At 30.3% G+C, this 27154-nt stretch overlaps 1 protein-coding gene across 1 annotated transcript in view; it reads right to left on the reverse strand.

Annotated features, from left to right (window-relative positions):
- Gyc32E (Guanylyl cyclase at 32E) overlaps nt 1-27154 on the reverse strand; it is a 243396-nt gene that overhangs the window by 207693 nt on the left and 8549 nt on the right. Inside the window, exon 3 of the mRNA XM_085949885.1 lies at nt 20047-20158. Coding sequence (XP_085806011.1) covers nt 20047-20158 — 112 coding nt within the window. The remainder of the gene's footprint in view (nt 1-20046; nt 20159-27154) is intronic.

A 27154-nucleotide genomic window follows, 5' to 3' on the forward strand; every position in this document is an offset into this window, starting at 1 on the left:
AGGAGAGAAGTGCCTAAATAATTTAGCAGGCGTTGTATTTAGGGAGTAGGATGCCCATCAGCCATAAAAAAAATACCACAGTGGTGCATTTCACACCCTTATCTCTTACATAATTATATACGACGCGTCCCTGTAATACATGTTGCTAACTAACAACCATGTAAAAGACAACTTATTGGTTTTTCACCTTGTAAACTAATCTAATCAAAAACTTACACTACGCAGTAGTTTACAGAAACCGCACTAGTGACTAAAATATGTATAACAATTATTACTAATATACAACTTATAATTGGGTATATAATAATATGTAGTTTGCAGTGCCAGAGAATGTGATAGGTGTTTTGTTTACATCTATCACTTGTTTCCATTTTTTTTAGTAAAAATCAATTTTCCTAATATTTTGAGGCGCAATAATAATATATTTGTCGAACGAAATATTGTTTTATTATCAAAATACGTTTTGATCAATTTGATCACTTTTATTTCTTCAAGAGTGAGCTACCATTATGTCTTAAGCGTAGGGTGTTCAACCAATGTGTGCTACCCGTGCTCACGTATGGCTGCGAGACGTGGACCCTCAACACGAGAGATGTCCAAAAGTTAAGAGTCACACAGCGAGGCATGGAGAGGTGCATGTTGGGCATCACGCGAAAGGACCGTAAGAGAAACGAATGGGTTAGGAAGCAGACAAGAGTACGCGATGTAATAGACGTTGCCAAACAGCTGAAATGAAGATGGGCGGGGCACATTGCTTGCCGAAAGGACGGCCGCTGGACAAATGCCGTCATCCAATGGTACCCAAGGGGTACGAAACGGCCACAGGGTCGCCCTTAAAGCCGCTGGATTGACGAACTGGTAAGGTTCGGCGGAAATACGTGGCAGCGAACGACACAGGACCGAGAGAGTTGGAGAAAGCTTGGGGAGGCCTTCATCCAGCAGTGGATTGACCCCGGCTGATGATGATGATATAGGCAATGAAATAATTACTTCTGTAAATACGCCAACGCCTATCATCGAAGGTTTATAAGCTTATTGAGATTTATATTATGTACTTTTCATTACAATAATTATTATGTAAATAAACATGTACATTAGAAATGTATTGTTTCGAGAAAATCTAAAATTGTCCTTAGGTATTATTGTTTAAAATATACAATATTATTCTTCGATAAAAGGTATTGAATTTAACCTGTCATATTTTGTACTGATAAATAATAGGTTTTTTTCTAAGAGGTATATTTTTGCGGCATTTCAAATAATTGTGTATTATCAATAATTGTAATCTTTTGTTTCACTTTTCGAAAAAAAAATTCGGCCTTGAATGTACAGTCCCACGATAGCCGCGCCGTCGTGAGTCCCAGGTTTGAATTCTGGGTCTGATGTAAATACGTGCAGAATAATAATGTGGTCAAAGAATTGTGGATGAAAAATATTTTCAAATCCATTATTTTTATTACGTTGTACGTAGAAACATTACGTCGAAGCAAGTTTCTTGACTCTGATTGAGTATATTGTTATACTTTTGTTTTGAAAAATGCACATTGACACTATTTAATATTTAATAATTAATAACCATCACCTAACGCAAGAAAATTACTTATCATATACATCAATAATCATTTCACATGATTGATTAAAGTTCTTATGGGGTGTGATTGTGTTATATTATTGAGAATACTAGATTCCCTAAACATGTAAATATATTACGAGTTGAATGCATTTATGGCAGAGGTTAAACGATTAATTTGGAATACGATCGAGTTATGATTGATAGAAAAATTAGATAGACCGTTAGTCTCAGTATTGCATAACCGATAACTTGTGAGTTTTTCGTTTTTTGACTATTTTCGTTATTCTCGACAATTTGATATTGGCTTCTCACAAAACTTCCTTATAAACGTCCATTCCCTTCAATATTTTTAACCCTCTACAATTTTGAGGTCTTTCTTTTTAGGTTTTATTGCCGAATATTTTTCTTCCCTTCCGAATTTCACAAATTCCAATTGAAAAAATATTTTATTCCAGTAAACAATTTCTTGATTTCTCTAGATTCTAGAACATTTGGTCGGTATTTTAACAACAAAAAACCAATCCACAAAAATCTACTCCTAAGATAAATGTGTTGGCAAACAATGTGGTATTCATGAACAAATATTTTGAGGGTTCAAAAATATTGAAAGGCATTATTTATTAAGTAATTATTGATTAGGTATATAGCTTTTGCTTAAGGGGGATATGTTCAGCGTAGGTCAAAATGGAGCTTTTGTTTTATTTTCAAAGCATGATCCTGGACATACCTTAAACGTATAGATAATCTATTTATATAATTTTGAAGCCCTATTATCCTTTATATTTATAAACATTTGATGACTGCATTAAGTATTTTTATTACATAAAATAGTATTCTTTTAAACCTCTCGCTCTAATGTTTTAGAATATAGTCATATTTCAGTACATAAATGTGCAGTGATGTTAAGATTTTTTACGTTTATTAATTTTTAAACGCATTTATAAAACCATCAGTATAATTTATATCGACATTATTATAGTGAAATATTTACGATTAAATTATATTGATAATCTCTGTGATCCCAAATTTGACAAGAATTAGTCATTTTATTATTCAAAAAATGGGCAAGATTAACATATTTGATGATAATTATAAAGATACTCATTATAAGCTATGTTTTTGACCATTCAAGAGCGATAAACATCCTACGAATAATGATTGCTTTATAATAATTATTGACCTAAGAATAAGGTAGTGTTTTTTTGAAATACGCCATTTTTTTTGGCATTCCCCAGTGGTTAGGCTACAACATACGGCCGTAGCCATAAATTGACAAACTATAATTAAAGTAGGGAGTAAAATGATGTTAAAGCGATATCTCAATAAGGCTTCAAAATTATGTAAATAGATTATCTACAACGTTTAAAGTATATCCAGGATCATGCTTTGAAAATAGAAAAAAACTCCGGTTCGACCCACGCTGAGCACGTCCCCTCTTAATCTGAGGAAATAATACATTTTATAACAAAAAATGTTGATTGGTTTTTTGTTGCAAAATTGAAACTGTCTATAGATAAATGTTGGTTGATTCTTACAACGATAAATGGTAGAAACGTTTACTTACACGCGTGGCATTTTTTTCCTAACAAATTGACTTTTATAGGAACCACTACATTATAGCACTAACTCACACTTTAACATTTTGAGGGTTGGTTCCTTGTTCAATAATATCGTCCATTGATTTCTTAGTATTCCAGAATCGTTTTTTCTCATTATTCCTAGAAAATTTTTGAGACAATAAATCTCGATTTACTTTTAGAAAACATTAATATTTTGATATTATTACTAGCTGCCCAACACTACTCCCTATAGAACCAAATGTGGTGCGTTGTTGGATTTGTTATTTGGTAGTGAAAATAAAGTTAACAAGATATTGTGGTTCACGAAATAATAATAAGTAGATACACAGTACACGTTAAATAAAATCTGTACTTACCCGAAAGTCAGAGTATCATATGTCAAAAAAACACTTTCGAGAATACGTAATTTAATATTTTTCAACCATCGATGTCTGTGGGCTTATTGGTTTTCAGAATTTCGTGTTTCTGTTATAAATAGACACAAAATGTGAAAGGCTCTAAAATATAATATGATACTTTAGGTCTTAAATCTGTTCCTAACATTTTTCTGCAAATCGTACATACGATAGACTGGTTTTAAGGTATAGATAATACGTCTTATTGTGCTGCTTTCTATATTATATTATCAACTACAGCGCTCGGAAATCTGCGGTTCGGGAGACTCATGCGGCTTAAACTTTTTTCTGGCGGGCCAAAAATATACGAGAAAACAAACATAGCATACAACCCGTATGTTCAATTATTTCAATTATAATTTTTTACATCCTTTAATCCAACCCGTTGGTCGAGTGGTAATGTCGGTTTATAATGCTCTGGGTCTGATTTTTGAATTCCGGGTCTGACAATTTAACATATTTTTTTAATGTGTGTTTAAACTCAGAGCATAGATCATGAGGGACAAGTAGTTAATATTCATTTCTCATAAAGCAAACATTTGTTAAGAAACAACCTCTTAAGGCGGCCAAGATTCAAATCGTATTGTAGATCCAATTAAAAAAATACCAAATCTACATAAGTTTATAAATGTTGCAAACCCGTATCTGCAGCTGGATGGTAAATACAAAAAGTTTAATTAAATTAAATTTGTAACCTATTGAAGATTTTCAAATTGAATTTTTGACAAAAAATTATGAAGTACGAATGTTTTTAAACCCTTATATTTTTTACACGCTTTATCTTCTTTTGAACACTACTTGTGACCTAATTACATATTGTAATTAAAAGTTCAATGCGATCTAAAGGTCTGAAAAGGTTGAAGACCCTTGATCTAATATCTAATTTTTACTGAAAATTGACCTACAAATAAACAAAATTAAAGTGACATTACTAAAGTGAGTAGTCGTGAGTTACATTTTGTTTATCCTAATAAACTAAAATTATTTTTGTAGTTTATTTGACATATATTTCCTTACTGGGAAATGCATCATCCATTCACTTATGCACTGATAAAATTGAGCTGAAACACACACGAGAGCTTTTTTTAAATTGGTAATAGTACATGTCATATTTGCAACCATATAAATGCAATTCAGTGTTTTCATTCTGAGAACATATACAACTCAAAAGCGATACAGCTCATACGGTACAGAGGATTTTGAGTTGTGTTCATTTCAAATCGCTCACGGCCTCGTTGGCAATTATACTAAAAGCCATCGTTTTGAAAATGTAGAGACCATTTCACATATAAGTGCTGATGCATTGGAATACTAGGTTCCCATACACGTTATGTAGGTACCGCATTTTGCAGTCGATACGATTGGAAGCAATAATACCTACTATATAAATCGAATTTCACTGTCAAGACAACAACGCTAGCATCTACTGCATGCTGATACTAGGGGGACGTCATATTACCAGAGTTATCTAGCAACAGAACATACAATATTCAAAGTAATACAATTTTCTTACGGTACATGCATTTTAATTAATCAATACGTGCTTATCAAGAAACTTAAGAAAAATACAAGTTAATGCTTATTTATATAACTTAAAGTTAAAAAAAAACTGTAAAATATGACACATAACTGCACTTTTCCTTGAGATCTTGAATAAAGTTAATTTGAGATTAATATACAGTTTAATTGTATTAAAATGACAAAAACGTCAACGTGATATACGAGGACTTTTCATTTATCATAACACCGGTGTTGACCTAATATTACTATATACAGTTATTGCATTTAGATCCAATACAATAATTTGCTAAAAATACCGCAACTTATAATATCATAATATAATATGCTATAGGTACCTCAGCTGAGGCATGGTCTAAAAAGATCGTGACTAGACGATGCGCGGATTGCGGGTCGCGGGTGGAAATGACGCGAACCGAACGAAATATGATTTGTCATAAAAATTCAACACGCGTCCTTTTTATGTTATATTTATTATTATATTCGTAATAATTATAGTATATTCATTGGTATGTTTTCTTTTTCAAGTACATGCGGAACGTTTTTAAGTCATCTTTACACGATTTAAGAATACGAGTATATTCATCCGACTCCAACACAAAAGAAATTGACGTGCGAACAGGTCGACTATCTTTCTCCGAATGACAACGCGTCTCAACGCGCCCGAAATTACGTTCCACATAGTGTTGAAAATTATTTGCCGTTTTACTTATATACGCTCTTAAGTATTGCGATGTGTTATTATATTCAATATTTTTTTTTTCTATAAATTTCCTAGTTTTATTTTAGTGCCTCGCAATGTATTATAATATTATGTATATGTACGTATATATTTAATATATTTATGTGCCACTTCAATATACGTAGGTCACCAGTATTATCAGTGTCATCAGGTTTACAGCATATCAATTATCTGCAACCATAAGAAGAAGCCAAGGAAAAGGAATAAATGAAAATGCAATTTAGTTGGGTACGAGAAATTGGTTGACATATTATATGGTATAGATACCTGTCACACACAGTGTAGATGGATTAATTTATTCCAAAGGTAAAATAAATAGCATGAAAAACTATCGACGTATATAAAGAGTATAGCAATTGAAGCAAGTAGACCACCCTCCACGTAACCTTGCAATTTGGAATAGATTTTTTTGAATAATTTTGAATTATGTATCTGATGAAATCAGCCAACAGGCGCCTGGCATTTACTAATACACTAATACGCAGTGTGTATTACACACAGATTTTGTCAATGTGTACAATTGCAAAGTTACGTGGAGTATACTATACATTCTATGAAATCATTCGACCAATAACCCTTACTAAAAATATGTGACAATTACCTACCAGAGTCAAAAGTCTAATTCATAGTTTGATAATAGTGCCGCAAATGCCGTCATGAGCTTTTATGATTTTTTTCTAAGAAAACAGTTTATTCCATGTAGACAATTATAATAAATATCTTTTTTTGTTGGCGCATAAGTTTTTCGATTCAATATCATATATTCATTATCACAAACTAAGATTATATTAGGTAATATTAGGTTGGGGTAGGCTAGATTAGGTTAGGTTAGGTTAGGTTTGGTTTGGTTTGGTCTAAAAATAAAGTTATAAAATCTCATGACGGCAGCTGCGGCACATTTATCCATACTTTTATAATATAATGTATCATCATTATTTATATATCTACATAAAAAAACACATTTTTTATCCACAAGTAATCCGTAAGTAGGTAAGTAATATAACAAAAACAAAATGTCAAAACACGTCGCCATTTTCTTTTTTTACATAATATTATTTTCAAAAAATATTGCCAACACAGATATTTTTTCCGTTGTTATAAATTATATTTTACTAAAATGAACATAGCGTTGCTGCTAAATATTTTATCACAACAATTTCATGTATGTCTCTTTCTCAGTGTGCTTTGATAAAAGTATACATAATTTAAATATTATATTATAAAGATCTATCACCGGTATCCGTAAATGAAACATGCTGTACGAAAAGTAGATAAAAAACATACCATTGCATCATAATATATTCGCAGAATAATTCCAAAGGAATATATCTTGAGGAATGGATAGAGTCAATGCACCTTTAGACAAATACAAACAGCGGTTTCCAACCTTTTTTACTTGCGCACCATTTATTTATCTACGTCAAAAAATTTAAGAAATATTATGAGGAAAAAATGGAATTTATCGAAAATTGACAGCCCAGGACAATAATTTTAACACAGATTAAAAACTGATTTAATTTCAGGATTTTTTTATGACTTCGATTTAAAATTGTTGTTCTTTTGTTTAACGACAATGAATTGTTATTATATTTACGGTTATTTCGACATATTGTATGCGAGAGCCAAGTTCCTTGATTTCACACAACCGGTATTGACAGCCGTTTGGCTTTGGTGCATCATATTATATCTACATTTATTATAAAGATAGAATAATAAAACAGAACATACATAATGTGAGGTGTTTTCAAGTTGTGTATGTCCAATATAAGACTGTTACGTTCTCAAATCTTGTTAATTATTCGTTTTATAAAAAAAAAAAGTTTATTAGAAGTAAATAATTGAATATTCCTATAATGATATTAAAAAAATAAAAGCCTTATTTAGAATTATGTAGTGTGTTTAAAATTTTACGTAACCCATTCGTTCGAAGATATCAACATAGATTTTGTTACCATGTCAGTCTAAGAAATTTTGAGGATACGTATATTATACAGCCACGTCTCGAAAGTATTAATAATTATTCTCTGTTATTTATTTGTATCCTGGCTTAGCATTCATACATATATTCCATAGAAAAGGATTAGGAGAACATAACAGCGAATCATACGCAGTTTCAGTTCTATGTTAAGGTTTCAATTACTAGGAAGGTGTCTCATTGAAAGGTACTGGCTATCGCCAATTCTTGTTTTTATTTGTTAGAGACTGGTCTCATTTCTCATTAACCCATGTTATTCAATAATCAAATAATTGAACTTTGCGCTCAATAGATTCGCAGATTATTTTTGCTTTGTTTCCAGGACTCGATTTTTTTTCACATGTTGGCATATAGATAATTATAATAATATTCAACACGGTGATATAAAAAATTAAAAATAAAACAAAAAAAATATGAGTAGTTGAAGATGGAGAAGAAAAAACTACATAATAATATAATAAATAAATAATAAATCCGGGTCGCAAAAAACGACTCAAATAGAATAATACAAAATTCAAATCCATTAGATTTTAAATAAATTGTCTCGATGAAAATTTGGTTACATACAGACCTACAAACTTATCTGTAGAATGGCCGAAAATGGAACTACAAACTACCATATGACGCCATTTTGAAAAATTCATTCGAATATCAGATTTCGTCCAGTTACGAGTCTTGATTGGGTAGTTTTCGACAGTGGCTCCCTCATCCCATTCTTCAGATAAGCTTGTAGGTCTCTACTGTCTGTTTTTTTAGAATTTTTGCGTGTCTTGAAACATTCTATTTGTAAAACATCCGATCGCAGAATTCGCAATAACGACCCTTAGTGAAATGTAGTTAACACTAAACTTTAACCTCGTGTATGACATGAACGCCATACAGAAAAAGCGCAACTGTATATTTCAATGAGAGAATTCTATGAAAATAACATTTTGCAATTCTGTTTTATCTGCCAATTTTTAGCCACGGTCAATCGAGTTTTGTAGCTCGCATGTGCTCATTGTAATACGTGAAGGCTTTATTGTATAAAAATGGGTATTATTAAATAAATTTTAATAGAAAACAATACTCTATTTTTTTCATCGTAACTAACTTCAATTGTGCAAATGTTTTGTATCAAATCGTGAAAATGTATGAATATTAACAGACTTGGTACTTTCAATCACACATAGCTGTGATAAATCCAATTATTTCATGTTGAAATACGATTGTGTATTGGATTCTGTGTTGCATAACAGATTTTTTCTACAATTGAATACGTTTATTCTTTTTACAATAAATCCACTGTTCTGAGTTCAGAAGGTGGTAAATTATAAAAATCGATTATATTATTCTCATTGTCATTTCTAATATAATTTATATTGATAGATAATTAATGAATTAGGGGGTGTTTAGTGTTATTATCTTGCCCCCGTTATTATATTACATTCAGACTGTTGCGTTTGGATGTGTGATGTGATATTATATGGGTAGCTATTAAGGAAACACGCATGGATATATTATATAAATATCATTTTGTATATAGCATAATTTCATTGGTAATATTACACGGCAGTATAACACGAACATAATAGTAATTTATGATTTTTTACACGTATTACGGTTTATAATACTTTTAACTTGTTATTTTGGAAAGGCCGAGGGCCTTGTAGCCTCTGTATATTGAAGGTCTCTAGACAACTGTCTCGTTTCCGTCTCGTTATTGTCTATGCTGTAAAAATGAGCATAGACAATAACATGGCAGTTTTTGGATTGGGTAAAACCTCTACAATTGACATGATATTGTCTATGCTCATTTTTATCATAATTTACTTTTCGTTTTTGAAGGGGAATTTTTATTAGGGGATATTATTGTATAATAATTGTACTGATACATGGTTTATGATGAAATTTTAAGGTAAGGCCGAGCGTCTCGTAACGTCTAAATTTTGGAAGCTCTCTTTTATAACTGTGTGCTGACGTTTCCGTTTAGTTATTGTCTATGCTCTACAAATGATCATAGACAAAAATAAGTCAGTTGTAAGAGTTGGGTAAAACTTCTATAACGATATTTCTTCAAAGTAGAGTGTAAATATATATTAACATATTATCATAAAGCTGTTAAAATAATCTACATCTCCAAGATAGTAAATTTTCCCAACCAATTGAATACAGACCACCCCAACAAAATTTTTATGACTAGAGAAATATTTCCCTGAAGATTTCTTACAGCATAGTCAATTTTTACAAAAATGTATTCGCCTGATAGATCTACGAGGTAAGAAATTGAAAATTATGTAGGAATATAGTCCTCAACCCCTTTATTCACTAACAATATTTTTGCTTAAGATCTTTAATAGGCGAGTAAAGTTTTAAATAAATGTATTTGCGTAGTATAAAAGGTACACGAAAATTAATTGGAGTGAGTAGCTCTCAATATATTGACATAAAAGTCTCCAACGATCCAAGTGGAACTGTAATAATAACAATATGTAATTAATTATAAGAAAGTTCAGATCATATAACGTTTTTTTAATGTAATTTTATTTTTGACTATAAATACAAAATAATTTTCGTTTTATTGTTTTTAGATACGTATTTTCTTAATAAAAAACACTTTAAAATGTAAATTAGGTATCAAATAAATGTCTCAAATTGCAAGATTTATATATTTCCGCTATGTTTCTCTAGTCTAGTAGGTTGAGCTCAAGTTAAACGAAATCCGAGAATGGTTTAAATATTTGAATTCAAAGAAAATACAATCGCACAGAATTGACTAACTAGAAAGTTGACTTTTTCATACCTCACCCCAATATACTTATTTATTTGGTATTTTGTTACTAGACAAACATTTTCAACGAACTTTTCTTTAACGCACTTACATAATTTTTCATATATATTATAACACTTCGTAGAAAATATATTATAACCAATAGAAAAAATAATTTTGAAAAAAGTAATTAAAAACACCCACGATGGCCACGCGGCTTAAGCGTTGGTCTATTGCCTCGTGGGTCCCAGGTTCAAATCCTGGGTCTGGCAAGTACACATATTGTTTTTCAATTTGTGTAAGAGTCAGAGTATGGACGTAATACGTTGAGCAAGTGGCTGACATCCATTTCTCGTAAAATTAAATCTGTCAATACAAACCTCCACTCTGTGGAGGTCCATATGATCCTATTAAGATTGGACATGGTCGAAAGAAAGAAAAAATGGTATATGTGCGTATATGTATGTTCAATAATTAGAATTTTACATTCATAAATCTTGTGAAATATTCGTAGAATAAAAAAAGTAATTAATTAAAAAATATTAAAAAGTTTAAGGAAGCTACAACACTAAAATATCTTGGAGTGATCCGTGACGTCGGTTAGTAATTAAAGTAATACCTACTTTGGTTTAAAATACAAAAGCCGATAGCTAATAGTAGCTCAATTTAGAAAGCGCTTCAGAGAGTATTATAAAAGCTATTAGATAAAATTGTCGTAATTAAGTATGGTACCTTTAGCATAGTGGTCTATGTGCGTGGGCGAACCCGAGAGATGCAGGTTCGATTCCGTCTTACTTTTTTCAAAAAGATTTTGTTCTATTGGTTATAATATATTTTCTCAGAAGTGTTTTCAAAAATTATGTATATTCAATAATTATAATGTTACATTCTTAAATTTTGTGAATTATTCGTTGAATAAAAAGTAATTAATTAAGAACTTTTCTTTCTTCGAGTAGAGTTAAAAAAATCACTTTGATCTCTTAAGAGTTTGAAACTGATCTCAATGTACGGATAAATTTCCAAGTGAGTCTAAATAACCTCACAGTCAATAAACTACTTTTATGAGTCTCCTTACTCCAACACTGAAAAGTCAAAGTATCAAGGGTCAAAGTAGTTAATTTTAAAACTTTCGCAGTAAACAGCTGATTAAGATTCCATAAACGTTATCTTCAAAGTCAATGTATACTGCAACAATTTTTAACTGACAATTTGATCCAAAATAAGCTGAGAAGTCAGTGTGTCGCTGAGTTTTAAAACCCGCTATAACACTTTTTTTTTTGTTTTAATAATTAAGATATATATGTATAGATGGATTCGTTATTAAAATGTCTACATGAAAATTGTATCGCCTCTTTCAAAATCCACTACGATTAACTGTAATTTATGAAACAAAATCAATGCGTCTATCAATACCCGCTATAACACTGCTGAAACATTCAAAAACCTTTTTAGTTCAAAAAGTTTTTATTGATTTTCTCAACATAATGAAAAAGTGTTATAGTTATAGGGTTTTGAAGCTCAGCGACGCTTATCAGGATCACACTATGAATTTTTTTTCTAGTCTATTTAAGTCTGCCAAACTGATAATCTAACATTCCTACACCATGATCTTCTTATTGAGTTAACTTCAACAAAGTATGTATTATAGTGTATGTAAGCATAATCCATTTTTTATAGTTGTAGATTTAATACCAAATATAAATTGAAGTAAAGGATAGGCCAATGACATGAACAAAAAATTGCAATTTGCACCCTTCTCCTAATTAATTCGTTTTCAAAATTTCATACAAAATAATATGCAATGTGTTTGTATATTTTTTGTTACTTTTAATATATACAATCCTGTAGTAGCAAAGAGTGGAGTAGACTGCTAAGATCCAACATAAATAGTGCACAGAAAACTTTGTCAGTCATACATATTTGTTTTTATTGAACTAAGAATATAATTTGGAGATAATGTTGGTTAGTTTATAAAATTCAAATAAAATATGCGTAAACCAAACCCATAATAGATAATCCAACCCTAATCTCCTGGCTACATTTTAATTCAATACCTACCAAAATGACCGCTATCAGACAACGATAATATAAGGTGACCGTGAGTATATATATATATAATATATAATAAGTAACTCAAACATATAACCAGATAATATAAAAAGTGTCCGAGTGAATAACTTGGGATCCATGAGAGTTTCAAGAACCCAGCAGGTATATTCTTAGCGGTTATCACTTTAGCACGTTTCCATTATTTTCATTAGTCCAAATTAACACGGAAGGGATTTTATAAACAAAACAGTTATCGATAGCTATCTGTAATTTATATTTATGGTGAAAATTTAGATTGGTAGACATGTCGGTAAAATTCTCACCCAAGCGGATAAGACCAAACACAAGCCAATAAAGCCGAACCAGCGCCATCTAGTCGGTAATGAGCCGAACAAGAGAGGGGTGTTAAAAGATATCACCTTTTTACAGTTCAGACGGTTAACTTTTTTACATAAATAACTGCCAGAATAAGTAAAGTGATAAATGTGATATATTTATCACAATTACCTATTTTTTGATGTTAAGTGATATATCGTTAGAATAGGTCTGCAGGACTGACCAAACACAAAATATTTGTGCCTGGTGTTCCGAAATCTATCCTATCCACCCAACCCATACAAACTCAACATCTAAATCTACATTCCATTAAAAATATCGCAATGTTTATATATATTATAGAATATAATATTATAAATATATATTTATTCCTCGGTTGAGCTTTATATCTTTATCATTATATTATATTACTTGAGCAGTAATTATTATGCCTTATGCTGCTGTAAAGCTAGACAAACTTTTCCTCATTGGAATTTAAAAATATTTGTAATTAAATTGTTATTTGCTTTCGTTCTAGATACAGCTAATCAAGTGATCGCAGAGACAAAATTCCTAGAAATTGAAACCATCCGTATCTCACAAATTAAAAAGCTGCGTTATCGGATACTTTTCACTTTAAAATTCGATATATTTATTTTTAGCAATATCGACATTGACATTGACAATGACAGTTCATGCGTAATACCAAAAATTCATTGATGAAATTTAATTAATTAATTGTATTTGTCAAAATTTTCAAGTGTTTCCTTTAATTTAAAATCTACTACAATAAGTACCTACTTCTCGTTAGTAATATTTATTGTTTTTCTATACTGATTTCACATAGTAGGTTTGGTGAAAGTCAGTTGCTGTCAATGATGTCAAATGATGAAAAAAATGGGAGTAAACATAGAAACTGGTCGTCGGTGCACAAAACTGACCATAAGTTAGACTAATTAGAGTAAGCCCAGTCGCATATTGAAAATCGTCTCGACTGGGATAATAGTCATAAATCAAAATTGAGCGCAACATGCAACTTTATTAAATGAATATGTGCGTTTAGCAAGGACAGTGATGTCACTCGGGAAGCCAAAATGAATGCCGAAGTGCGACATTTCGGGATTATACCTTCGCTGCATGACAGTGAAAATAGTTGCATGTGCCTCTAGATGTTTTTTCCAACTAACATGTTTTATTCCATAAAATAACGTGTGTTTGTGAATATTGATAATTGAGCGTATATGCTATACGCTAACATTAAAACAGTAAGTCTCGCCACTGTGCTGAGTCGCTGAAGGTTCAGCTGAAGGCTAAGTTAAATATATCAATGGTTGCAGATTGAACTGTGTCTGTCGTACAGATCATGTATATTTGCTTCACAATAATTTTAAAATTTACTTAACTGGGTTTTTGATTATTTTTTTTAAATATTAACGATGTTATGAGCATATTATTTGCAGTTTTCATGTTATTAATAATCTAATATTACCATGCATTCATGTATATTTATATCAATCACTTAAAATCAATATTACTACTATGGTAAGTAGTGCAGTACTGGACACCTAGTTTGAAAGTATGTCGTAAAAGCTTAATTTGTAAGTATGTTTTTGTGTTATAATAGCTTATTATAAGCATAAAAATTTTAAGTTTTGATTAAAATAAATTTACTAAAAGAACAACCTAAACATTGTTTTTTCACTACCCACTCATTATTATTTAAAAAAATCTACTTTTAACAATGATAATAATAATAGAAATAACTACTAAAAATAAGTCTTCGCTGAAGACGAAATGGTACTGAAAATTGAAATCATCTAAAAAAAATATTTGTGGCAAAATAACATAAAAACTCATAATTTATTATATAAATATTATGAGTTAACGACATCAATATTATTTTTTACCATGAGTCCGATAATTTTTGTATTAAACATTATGGAAAAATTTTTGAAGTAAAGTAATTAATGAATTTAATCAAACAGAAAACAAGTCTAATCATTTTTCCACCATACAGATTGTCTCGAGGGTTTTAATAACAGTTACTGTGTTCCGGTCCATTTTGAGCACTGGTTACATAATAATATTTAACTTATTACTAAAAATATTTTATAGTTTGTATTATATTTATTATTTACCTTTTGAAAACATTTCAGTATATTTACTTGACAAGGCATCGATAAACATCGGATTTCGACGGGACAACAACAACATACAACCTAAAAAACCAGTATATCCGATAATAATTATAAATATATATTACACCTTCATTCTTATTTGTCTCGACATCGCATATTGTGTTTAACTGTGTATGTTCACTGGAAGGAAGGAAGAAATGATTAATACATAAACCAATACATTAAATAAATAATAGTTATTTATTTAGTAATACTCGTATATTATCACGTTATGTAATCTTTGTGTTGTATTACATATGAACATATCTCCAAATCGAACATTTGAGGCTATTAATTTCAATGTCGGAAACCTCAATTTTTACTTTTTAAAATATTTTTCTTGATTCTGATTCTGTAAGTAATTTTCTATCGTATTCATATTATTCAACCATGTCAAATCAAGTCGTGTGTGTTAGTTAAAAAGAATTAAACCAAGGGTCGATTGAAAAGTCATTTATATTTGTCAGCCGCCATATTTATATTTAAACACTAACTTTAAATATATTTTTTTATTAATTTGAATAACGTAAAGTACATTTTATTTTGCTATACAATTTTAATTGTTTGAATTGTTATGTTTGCAATATATTCTATGTATAGTCCCAAATGTGCTTGACGATTTTTTACAATTACAACAAATTACAACTACAATAAATGAATCTGGGACTCACTAGAAACATTCAAAAGTTTATATAGAAAACATATGATTTGACTATTATTGCTAGCAGATGAAAATAAGGAAGAATCAGTTATCAGCTTCTACAAGAAAATAAATTTAAAAGATTTTTGCTACATGGCAGCAGATATTTGGAATTCTTTAGATGTGACAACTTTGAAAAAATCATGGAACAAAATTTTGAAAAGACCATTAGAAAGTTCCAGTAACGCGATAGAACCTGCTTTAAGCTTTAAGTAAAAATATATAATTGATTTTTTTAATAAAAAATAATTTATTATATATAATATGTGTATGTATATGTAAATCTAGACAAATAAAAATTATTCATACCTACTGAATATCGATTATGATTTTTTTTTTGATTATCTGGATTTTTCCTTATCCGGACTATATTCATCCCCAATTAGTCCAGATAATCGGGGTTCTACTGTACTATGATGTTTACTCATGACGATGACCGATAAACACAAATAAAATTCAAAAATTTAATTTCTCAAGAAAAATAATATAAAAATACATATTTGTTATTATTAAACCCAGGTAACATAAGGAAGATGTCTGACACAGTGCTATAATAAATGTAGATACATTTATTAGTTTCAAATGAATATAAATGTGACAATAATTCCTAATAAACAAAATAGAATATTTCAAACCCGGAACTTACTGTAGGTACTTTATCTCTTCTCTGTACTTACCATAGAGTATGGTTATAAAATTGCTATAAAATACTATATTTTTGTAAAATATTTTTCGATGTCATCACTCCCTGTAGAGACTTAAAATGTGTATCTACGTACAAATTCAATTTCGTTTCGCAATATTGTCATATTATGTAGGTCACACAAAGCAATCTAAATGCAATATAGATTGACAGCTAGAGAGAAGAATATAACACATGTAGCTCAGAGCCAAGGTATCATTTTTATGAATCTGTAGAAATTAGTTAAGAACATATTATTTTATAGAACAGAAAGCCAATTCAACCTGTTGAGTTTGTTCGTAACGTAATACTGTGATTTCTACAATAACAACAAAAAACAAACATCAAGCGAATAAAAAATCTTAAATTGGTTTAAAGTGTTATTTTTAAACATATTTATTTATTTATGTATGTTATTTATTTAGGAAAAAGAGTATTACGGCATTACAGCAGTTAGCCAATGCGCCATAATAAGTAATAAATACAAAATTATAAAAATATCCTAATGACAAATAACAACTAATATAACAAGAAAGTAAAAAAGATATTAAAGAAACATGATAATATATACAATTATAAATTTAACCTATTTAACAGGTCCACAAACATTATATAGTTAATAAATAATAAATCAACCTTTATGGTGCCATCAAATAAGTTAATCGCACGATACACGGCATCATGAAACATAACATATGTCCTGCGACGAGGTATTTTGAAGACCGTAGAGTTACGAGTGATATTGGTGGGAACATTAAAATTAATATTTGCCAGTATATACGGACTGTAAATCAACCCACGAAGAAGTAAAAAGAAATGCTTTAAAAGAGCAATCACTCTTCGGGTGGACAGGGATTGCATTGATACCCAGAAGAAAACGAGTCGGGAAATTCATTTTATTATCATTTTCATAACAAAGGAAAGAACCCGTATGTTCTTAGGATACACTAGCTCTCAGGTACATAAATATTATAATTTATATTCAAAGATAATATAATATTTAAAAAAAACTGTGCTCTATAGTAGATTGTAAATATTTAGGTACTGACAAGTATATATTTTTACTATCCAACTAAACGTTTTACTTACGTGTATTGACTATTTATACTCCTCTACAATCTAATGTGAATCTAAGCCATCTCACGAAGAGGTTTCTTAACAGATTTTTATTTTACGAGAAATTGATATTACCCACTTACTCGCCATATTAGGTACCTATATGCTCTGTGTCCAAACACACATTGAAATAAAGATAACGACATGTGAATTTTTCAGTTCTGGGATTGATGGCGGCCCCTATAGGTATATTCAAACCGTTTAATTATCAATTAAAAATATAAAACTTATATTGATCGTAATAATTATTATTTTGTCAATTATTGACGTTAGTATGTATGACGAGATTGCTTTCAGAAACAAACTGGCATGGTATTCATTTGCGTGCTTGTATAGTCTTTTCAAAAGTGACCTCCCATTGTCCCTTAGGCGTAAAGTGTTCAACTAATGTGTACTACCAACGCTCACGTATCCACGTGAAACATGGACTCTTAATGTAAAAGACATCCTAAAATGACGAGTAGCGCAAGGTGGCATGAAAAGGTGTATGTTGAGCATAACGCATAAAGATCACAAAATAAACCAATTGATAAAGAATCACACAAGAGTAAATGACGTGATTAAGTATGGTACGCTGATGTAATAGCAATAGTCTGGACATATCGGACATATCTAGGCGAGTGGACAACCGCTGGACAAATGCCGTCATACAGTGGTACCCAAGGGGCACTAAATGCCCACAAAACCCGTTAGATAGACAAACTCATAAATTTCGTGGACGTATGTGGCTGCAAAGAATTAGAGACCGAGAACAGTGGAGTGAGCTAGGGGAGGCTTTTATCTAGAATTAGGTCGACCCCAGCTAATCATGGTGATGAATTATTGTTACTTTAGCCATCATCGCAATGGGTAATTAGTAAATTACCATGTTCAATATTAAGCTGGATATTTGGACCTCTACAGAGTGGAAGTGTTGTTTCAATAGTATTTTTGGGATAAGCAGTTGTTAGTCATTTGCCCAACCCATTGATTCTTTGCACTAGTTAAATATAGGTACATTGAATAAATACATGGGTTTATAAAAGGCTTACTTAATACCCGCTGGATCGATAAACTCGTCAAGTGTGGTATTTAGTGGCAGCTAAGAACTAAGGACCTAGGCCCTAGAAGAAGCTTGTAGAGGCAGGGCTCGAAATGGACCGGAGCGCCGTTCCGGTTCGTGAAATCTGTAAAGATATTGCTCCGTCTCGTGGACAAAATAATTTGACCGTCTGAGCTAGATATGCAATATAACAAAAAATCTACCACACTTGTGTTTCTAAAATACACATAAAATTTGATAACCATGTTAATATCCTCAGAACATTTTCGAACGCTCCGGTTCGTAAACTTTTCCATTTCGAGCGCTGTGTAGAGGCCTTTCTAGCAGTCAACTGATGACGATGATTTGCATTTCAATTAAAAAATTATCATAATTATTAAACATATGATACAAAATTGCTAGGATTCACCAGTTCAAAGCAAACTTATTTAAAGTGTGACACGTAAAAGCTTAAAAAACATCGTCCCGGTGGGACAGTGAATGGATCAATAGATTTAAAGCTTGTCGTATCAATTGAAAAAATCTGCCATTATAGTGGATCTTTTTTTAGTGTATTTAAACCTCATGCTTGACAATTTAAACCTGTAGCTTATTGAAGTTCAAGCAATAAACTGAAATTAGCATTGAGGGTGTTAGTTGCAAAATCAGTTACCTGATTTTTTACATTTATTCTTTGAGTACCTTCCGATAATAAAATTAATTTTTCATTTTGCCAATAACAAAATATTTTCTACTTACAATTGAAAAACTGATTCCCAAGATTTTTAGAGTCACGTCCCTTCGCCATATTTTCGTGAAAAGGCATTTAGATTAAAATAAAATAAATCGGTATGGATTACTTTTTATTTGTTTGATTGAGAATAAAAAACGTTTTACAAGTATTTTTTTTAGTTAATAAAAAATAACGTAACTCTTAAAGGATTCAAAAAGAACCCCTAGTTGAAATAACTTGTTTGTTGAAAATTACCTTTATTACTTATATAAATATTTGAAAGTACCAGACAACTGTAGCTATTTGTGAAAAGGAAAATTAAAATTGTTATAAAAAGGTCTGAGTATGTTATAAAAATAAAATAATATACCTACCTACGTTTCTTTATGATTATGCTGCAATGTAGCTATCAATTATATAATTTTTGTCTCAATGTTACTTGTTGTTTTTTTTTTTTGCTAAAGCGCGCTTGCATATTTTAAATTAGATATTTCAATTAACTACGAGACAATACAAAATAATCATTCTATTTTTAAATTGAAATTGAAATTTGGAACGATTTATTTTTTTTTAAGATGCTAGACTAAATTATGAAAACAATGTTAGCTACATTATTAACAAAAAATATGTAGATATTGCATTAAATTTTAAAAGTAGTAATAAAATAATCTAATTTTATTGTGTTTTATAATTATTGTGATAGTAAAAGACGTATACTCACATATGAAATTATTGGTAGGTTCCATGCTGCAGCAACGAGAGCTTCTGAGGAGCAGGTATCATCAGGACCAATAAACGCTACGGCACCTCGGTCTCTCATTTGTGTCATAGCCCTGTGGAATATTAAAAAAATGTTATTAGTCATTATTAAAATGGGCCAGGTGAAGTATACAATTAATTGTCAAAAATAAAGAATTTTGGATCTAAAAACTTTGTAGGAAATATGTGTATGTCATTATGATGTGTCTTTTCTCGTTTTGTTAATTGACATTTTTCATTATCATGTGCAATGTAATAATGTAAAAAGTAATATTGTAAGCATTTTCGCTTTGTATAGAAAATAATTTACATGATATTTCCGTGGTTATAATACTTTTTAGAATAAAATTATACTTCTATCAATGCGCGGATTATATCATTATACCTCGTTTACACGTGCATGGATTTACTGCTGACAGTACGTATTATCGCGGCTATAACAATAAAACTCATGTGTAAACACACATTCTCGTGCAAGTTGCAAGATTGCATATATGGATAAAAAAAAGTTCAGCAGCTTCTGAATATGACGCAATAATTGTAACTTGCATGGCGGATGAAATAATACGAACTGCACCACGCAGAACATTTTTGACGTCAAATATAACTATACAGTGACAACATCGCGTCCCGCTTACGCTTGAAGAATGAGATTTGCGAGAGATTTTTAGACTTTTACGTGTAAACAGTTATTATCGCGATAGTTTGAAATACATACTATTGGTGCCAGTAAATCCTTGCACGTGTACAGGCGATATTAATTTAATTATTGTCTAACATTATATAATATTAAAATGTATTTGGTGAAATTTTTCTTTATGTTTTAATTTTGAAGAAATTGCATTATTTTTGGATTTACCATAATAATTATAATATATCCATAGTCTATCCGAAGTTAAAAGTCAGGTACAGCTAAATCAGATACAATATTCATATTTTTTTTGTATATATTAGTAAATTATTACGTAGTTTAACTATGAACTCACGTCACAGTTCTTTGTTAACTTGTTTTTATTATTTATTTTTTTTAATTAAGGAAACAAACAGTTATTTATTGATTACAAAAATTTTAAATATAATAATGAAAAGTTATTGCAACCAGCATTCATTATTGGAACGCAGATCAAAACTCTACAAAAATCAAAGATGTAAGCCGTAAATTAACCCAATGCTTACGGGCCGCACAAAATTGTGTTTTTGCTAATTACTTTTCAAATGCAAATTAACACGTTAATTACAAAATTATTAAAAGGGCCCGTAAGCATTGTGTTAAAATCCCCCCGACGCCTGTAAAAATTACATCGTATTGACACATGTTGATATTAAATGCCATGTAGAGCTGCGCTGAATTAAAATGACCACTATGCGAGAGAAATGTCAAAGCGGGACAGCATGTATATTCCAGCTATATGCCATCTCAATACGGATCGAGTATTTTTTTTTAATATATTATCATCTCAATGTTCATTAGAACAGATTTCTATTAAAATACTGATAATTTAATTAATAATATTCTGCAGATAAATTTTAATGGTGATTATGTAAAAGATTAATACATTATTGGGTATTTTTTTCATATATATTGTTGTGACTTCGTATTCACCACATTTGAAAATCATTGATAACTTGTAAAGGTTATCAATGATTAAAACTTAAAAGTAAAACTTGGAAAGTGCGGGCGGACGTGCTCAGCGTGGGTTAAAATGGAGCTTTTTTTCTATTTTCAAAGCATGATCCTTGACATACTTTAAACGTTGTAGATAATCTATTTATATAATTTTAAAGCCTTATTATCCGTTATATTTATTTTAAACATTTGATGACTGCATAAAGTATTTTTATTACATAAAATAGTATTCTTTTAAACCTCTCGCTCTAATGTTTTAGAATATAGTCATATTTCAGTACATAAATGTGCAGTGTTGTTAAGATTTTTTACGTTTATTAATTTTTAAACGCATTTATAAAACTATCAGTATAATTTATATTGACATTATTATAGTGAAATATTTACGATACAAAATTATATTGATAATCTCTGTGATCCAAAATTTGACAAGAATTAGGCATTTTATTATTCAAAAAATGGGCAAGATTAATACATTTGAAGATAATTCTAATGATAATTATTATAAGGTATGTCTATGACCACGATCATGCTTTGAAAATAGAACAAAAGCTCCATTTTGATCTACGCTGAGCATGTCCCCCCTTAATGTATTAGTAATTTACATACATTAAGGGCTGTACACGATTCTACTCAACTTTGATGTAAAGTTATCAAAGAGTGACTATAAAATTATCTTATGGGCTAGAAATTTCTAGGTCTAGTAATCAACCTTGCTCATATTTCTATAAGTCGGCCCAATAATGGTTTGGGGTCTTTAGGTTCTAGAGGAATGAGATCCTCAGGGACACCTTTTGGATGTGTCAGTGCCCTGTACCTAGCACCGGAGTGATCTTTTTAGTAACGGCTTACTGGCAGTACGTATAGCAAATACTAGGTGATATTATATAAATATTAATAAATATAATATATCATGAATTATTACTAGACAGTAAACCATGAATCCCTCGTGAAACTTGTGTATCTACACCATAAAATATAATATATTATCACGATTTTAAATATTATTATAAAATTACATACCTATATCAATTAGAATATTATTATAAGTTATGTTTTTGCAATGCTTGGTCACAATAAAACGTAAAATTTTCTTAAAATAAACCAACTATCAGTGTATATTTTAATAATTTATAACATGGTTTCAATACCTAAATGATTTCATTATGCTCTTATTATGTAAAATTAGATTATAATATTATTGTTCAGCGTTTACATACAATATAATATTTAATGATTGAATTCGCTACATGTGGTAGGTAAATGTAAATGCGTCACCTACCGGCTTTTAACTCTGTTTACAGTGTTTACACAAACAATAATCCATTACTGCAAAGTTCTATTTCATTTTCCACACATTATAATAATCTTTAAATGGTGAACAGTTATAGCAGAAATCGGGAAAACAAGTAAGTAACTCCAAATGAAGTAAAAATAAAAATCTTGGAGCTTAGTTACCTCAGTAAAAAAAAAATATAATTTCATAAACAATATTATTTAATTATCGAATAAAATCTAATTTGTAGGGTTTATTTTTTTATGTTGACAATAATGTAACCCTGTTAGAGATTTTTTATTGATTGTGTCCACTATATACAGTATTTTTTTATTTCATACAGTTTATTTTTCATTTGAATGTCTATACTACAAATTTTTTTATATTTATGATTTCATTTTCCATACAAATGGATTTAATAAACTGTTTTTTCCCCGAAATCTGTATAAAAAAATCACATTATACTCGAGGGAAAATATTGTTCGTTATAAACAAATATTTTTAATAAACAAATATTTCATTTATTCAACGAACTTTGAGAATATAATATTATATAATATACTAAAGATACATAACTTGAAAATACCTCAGATATCTACTAGAAAAAATTACATTTGAAAAATAAACGACATCCAACGGAATTTGAACCCATATATCTACTGGTATCAAATTTGATAAGCATTTTATGTAAAACCTACTACTTAGTTAAAATTATCGTAATTAAGTAGGAGGCCCGTAGCTTAATTGGATATTAAAACATATTGGTGCGATACCAGTGGATATATGGGTTAAAATCCCGTCGGCCGACGTATTTTCTTCAAATGTGATTTTTTCTAGTAGGTATATTATATCTGAGGTGTTTTCAAGTTATGTATATAAACAAATATATTTTGGAGTAAGTATAACTTTTAATAGTTTCGTAACTCCTGATCTATAGATTGCATAAATTCTGCTTAATGATGACCTGATACGTCTGAACGAATAGGCTAAAATTACAAGCATTATTAAATTCAGGGGTAGTCAACATTTTTATACCTACCGCCCACTTTTGTATATCTGTTAGTAGTAAAAATTTCTAACCGCCCACCGATCCCACAGTAATGGTGATTTATAAAGTAGAGAAGTAACTTTACTTTATAAAATTTATAAAGCATAGTTACAGCAAGTTAAAGCATATAAAAATAATTACTTACCAAATACTTGATGTCAGATTTTCGCTAATTTTGGCAGAATAAATCTTTATAAAACAACTAACTGTACCTAGTTAAATCTATATTTTTATTTTCATAGAAGTCTGATGAAATTACATTTTATTAATTAAATTATTAATGAGACAGCTGAGGCTGGTTCTGTGAAACAAAATACTGTATATCTAGCTCATTTTTTTTGAAAAACAAACAAACTTCTCCGCTTTCGGAAATATTCAGGCGATTTCTTTATTTGGTCATAATATGATTAACAGCACTAAAGCCTGATTCCACTAGATATGAGGTAGGGAAAGTTATCAATAAACTAAATATCATTTCCACATATTTGGATATAAGAAAGGCATTTTTTTTATTTCGCCATATGTTTTCATATCCACCACTATCGAATTTATGTTTACTTTCTTCATCATATTATTATCTAGTTTCTAACAGTAACTAAATCCTCTACCGCTTACTATAAAAGCTGGAATACCCACTAGTGGGCGGTAGGGACCAGGTTGACTACCCCTGTTATGGTATTATAATATTTAAATATAAATATTTTAAATAAACTATATATCAACGTGGAAATCAATAAATCTTATAAATGAATATTGAACGACTCGTAAAACGATAACAATTTAATACACACAACATAATTAAACGTCAAATTACGTATGATCCCATTCAGTCTAGTTTCAAATTTATGTGATATTATTAAATTTGGCATCTTTACAAGCGTTCACGACATTTTCACGTTTTGCAATATAAAGGGGACTCGGCGCCTACCAGGATTTTTTCATGTGTCCCACCGGGCCGGGCCAATCCGTCCCGGATAAGAATGTTCATTAACAATTTATTAAGGTACCTACATGATTACATGTTCATATAGTAGATGTTAATTACAATGTTTAATATGTACATCTTATTCTATGAACATTTTCCGACTGAGTTACTTCCAATCAACAAATTTGCGTTTAAATTTCCAAGGACAAAATTATATTCAATGCCAAAAACAAATTTATTCCATGATACAAAGCGGAAGTGTATTAGCATATGATTATGCATGTTACTGTAAGGGGGACGTAAAATAATGAATATCGTCAGATCGACTATTCGTCGAACCCACATAATATTGAGTTTCATTTAAGTATAAGTGAAGGAATGAAAATTAATATTACTAAATATTTAAATTATAATAATCAATACATATTAGAGTTAGTTTATGAGCTGGAACGCCTCTCTTTAGTAAACGTTCTAATAATGAAAAGAAGCCTCACGTTAAAGGCCGGTTCGGATTACTTGAGTACTTTAGTCGAGTGGCAAGTGATTTAGTTACCACTAAATGATTTAGTAACTGAAAAGTGTCCGAACACAGTACATTAGTGAGTGACGTGTCAAAATGAACAGAACACAACGTTACAAAGCAAAAATAAATAATTAACATTTTTTATATTCAACGAATAATTCAATAGATTTAAAAATATAACATTCTTTTTATTGAACATAATATTTATATAATTTAAAAACACTAAATATATTATAACCAGTAGAAAAATCTTTTTTTATATAAAAATACAACACCCAGCAGGATTTGAACCTGCGTGATGAACCTGATTCGAAGTGTTTTCAAATTATGTATATTCAAAAAATAAATAATAAGTAGATAACTTCATTTATAATGGCTATATTAGAAGAATTGGAGAAAGAAATTCTACGACAACTAATGAACTTAACTAAAGAAAACGTGTTCAGACTAATCTCGTGGCTTATTTAGTATTTAGTAAGAGGTGGTGGGGGTCGTCACTTGACCGAAAAATTAGAACAAAATGAATTGACTCGACTAAATGATTTTACTAAAGTACTCGACTAAATTTGTCTGTTCATACACGTTTAGTTACTAAATTACTCGCCACTCGACTAAATTACTCGACCTACAATATGACGTGTTCAGAATGCCGCCAAAAAGTGCGATATTACGAACCATTGTGTCCTGCAGCGGTTCTACCATAAGCGATCTACGTGATGCAGGTCACAAATTGTGAAGTGACATGACCTTATTCTGGGATACCTCCACTAAGGGTAGTCACATTTATTTGTTTTTCCACTAATGTACAATGACGATTAGATATAACCACGCTGACCCTTGACCAAAAGGCAATACGTTGTAAATAGAATAAAACAAAATATACCCCTATGATGAATTTTCCATTTTTAATTAAAAACTATTTAAAATATGTGAAGATAAAATCGTTATTGCTTGGATGTTTTGAGAAGAAAGTTTATTTATTGATACGAGAATAAATAAATACAATAATAAGGATGACAGCGTGAGCTATGGATGTACTGGTGAGATCGATGTGATCAAGAGATTGATTATAATAATGAACTGAGAGACTTAATTCGAGTGGAGCGTCGTTGATTACGTCAAGTGACTGACCCGTGACGATAATAGTGCGTCGCGTGACAGACTTGATGAGTGAGTGAAGATTCATGGATTGTCCTTCTTATTTATACAAATGCAGTCCATATTATTACAAGAGATATTGTCGCAATTACAAAGCATAACATACCCTACTGATCTAGTTATGATTGAGGAAATGCTGACAATCGTTTTCGTTATATTGTTTTGTTTTGACAACAAAATATTCATATTAAAGTGTGTCACCTATGTAATGCTGAGTGGTATGATTGATACATATCTAATAAATAATAAAAATTATAATATCAGATACGATTGAACTAATGCTGGATTAAAACCTCCCTAGCTTCTTCCACTCTTCACGGTTCCTAGATTTGCCTGATGAGATGATGCAAATATGATGCGGATATTTGAACAATATTACATACTGTACATAGTTCACATGCATCAGTGTTAGAGGTGAGAAAACTGGTCGATTTTGAAGACTAAGTATACTTACTACCAGTATATAAAAATACTTAGTATCGAAGCATGTTTCAAAATACTTCATAGTATTTG

Source organism: Rhyacophila brunnea, unplaced genomic scaffold, assembly GCF_057557595.1.
Source record: "Rhyacophila brunnea isolate RB1 unplaced genomic scaffold, BYU_Rbru_1.0 scaffold_22, whole genome shotgun sequence".
Lineage (NCBI taxonomy): Eukaryota > Metazoa > Arthropoda > Insecta > Trichoptera > Rhyacophilidae > Rhyacophila > Rhyacophila brunnea.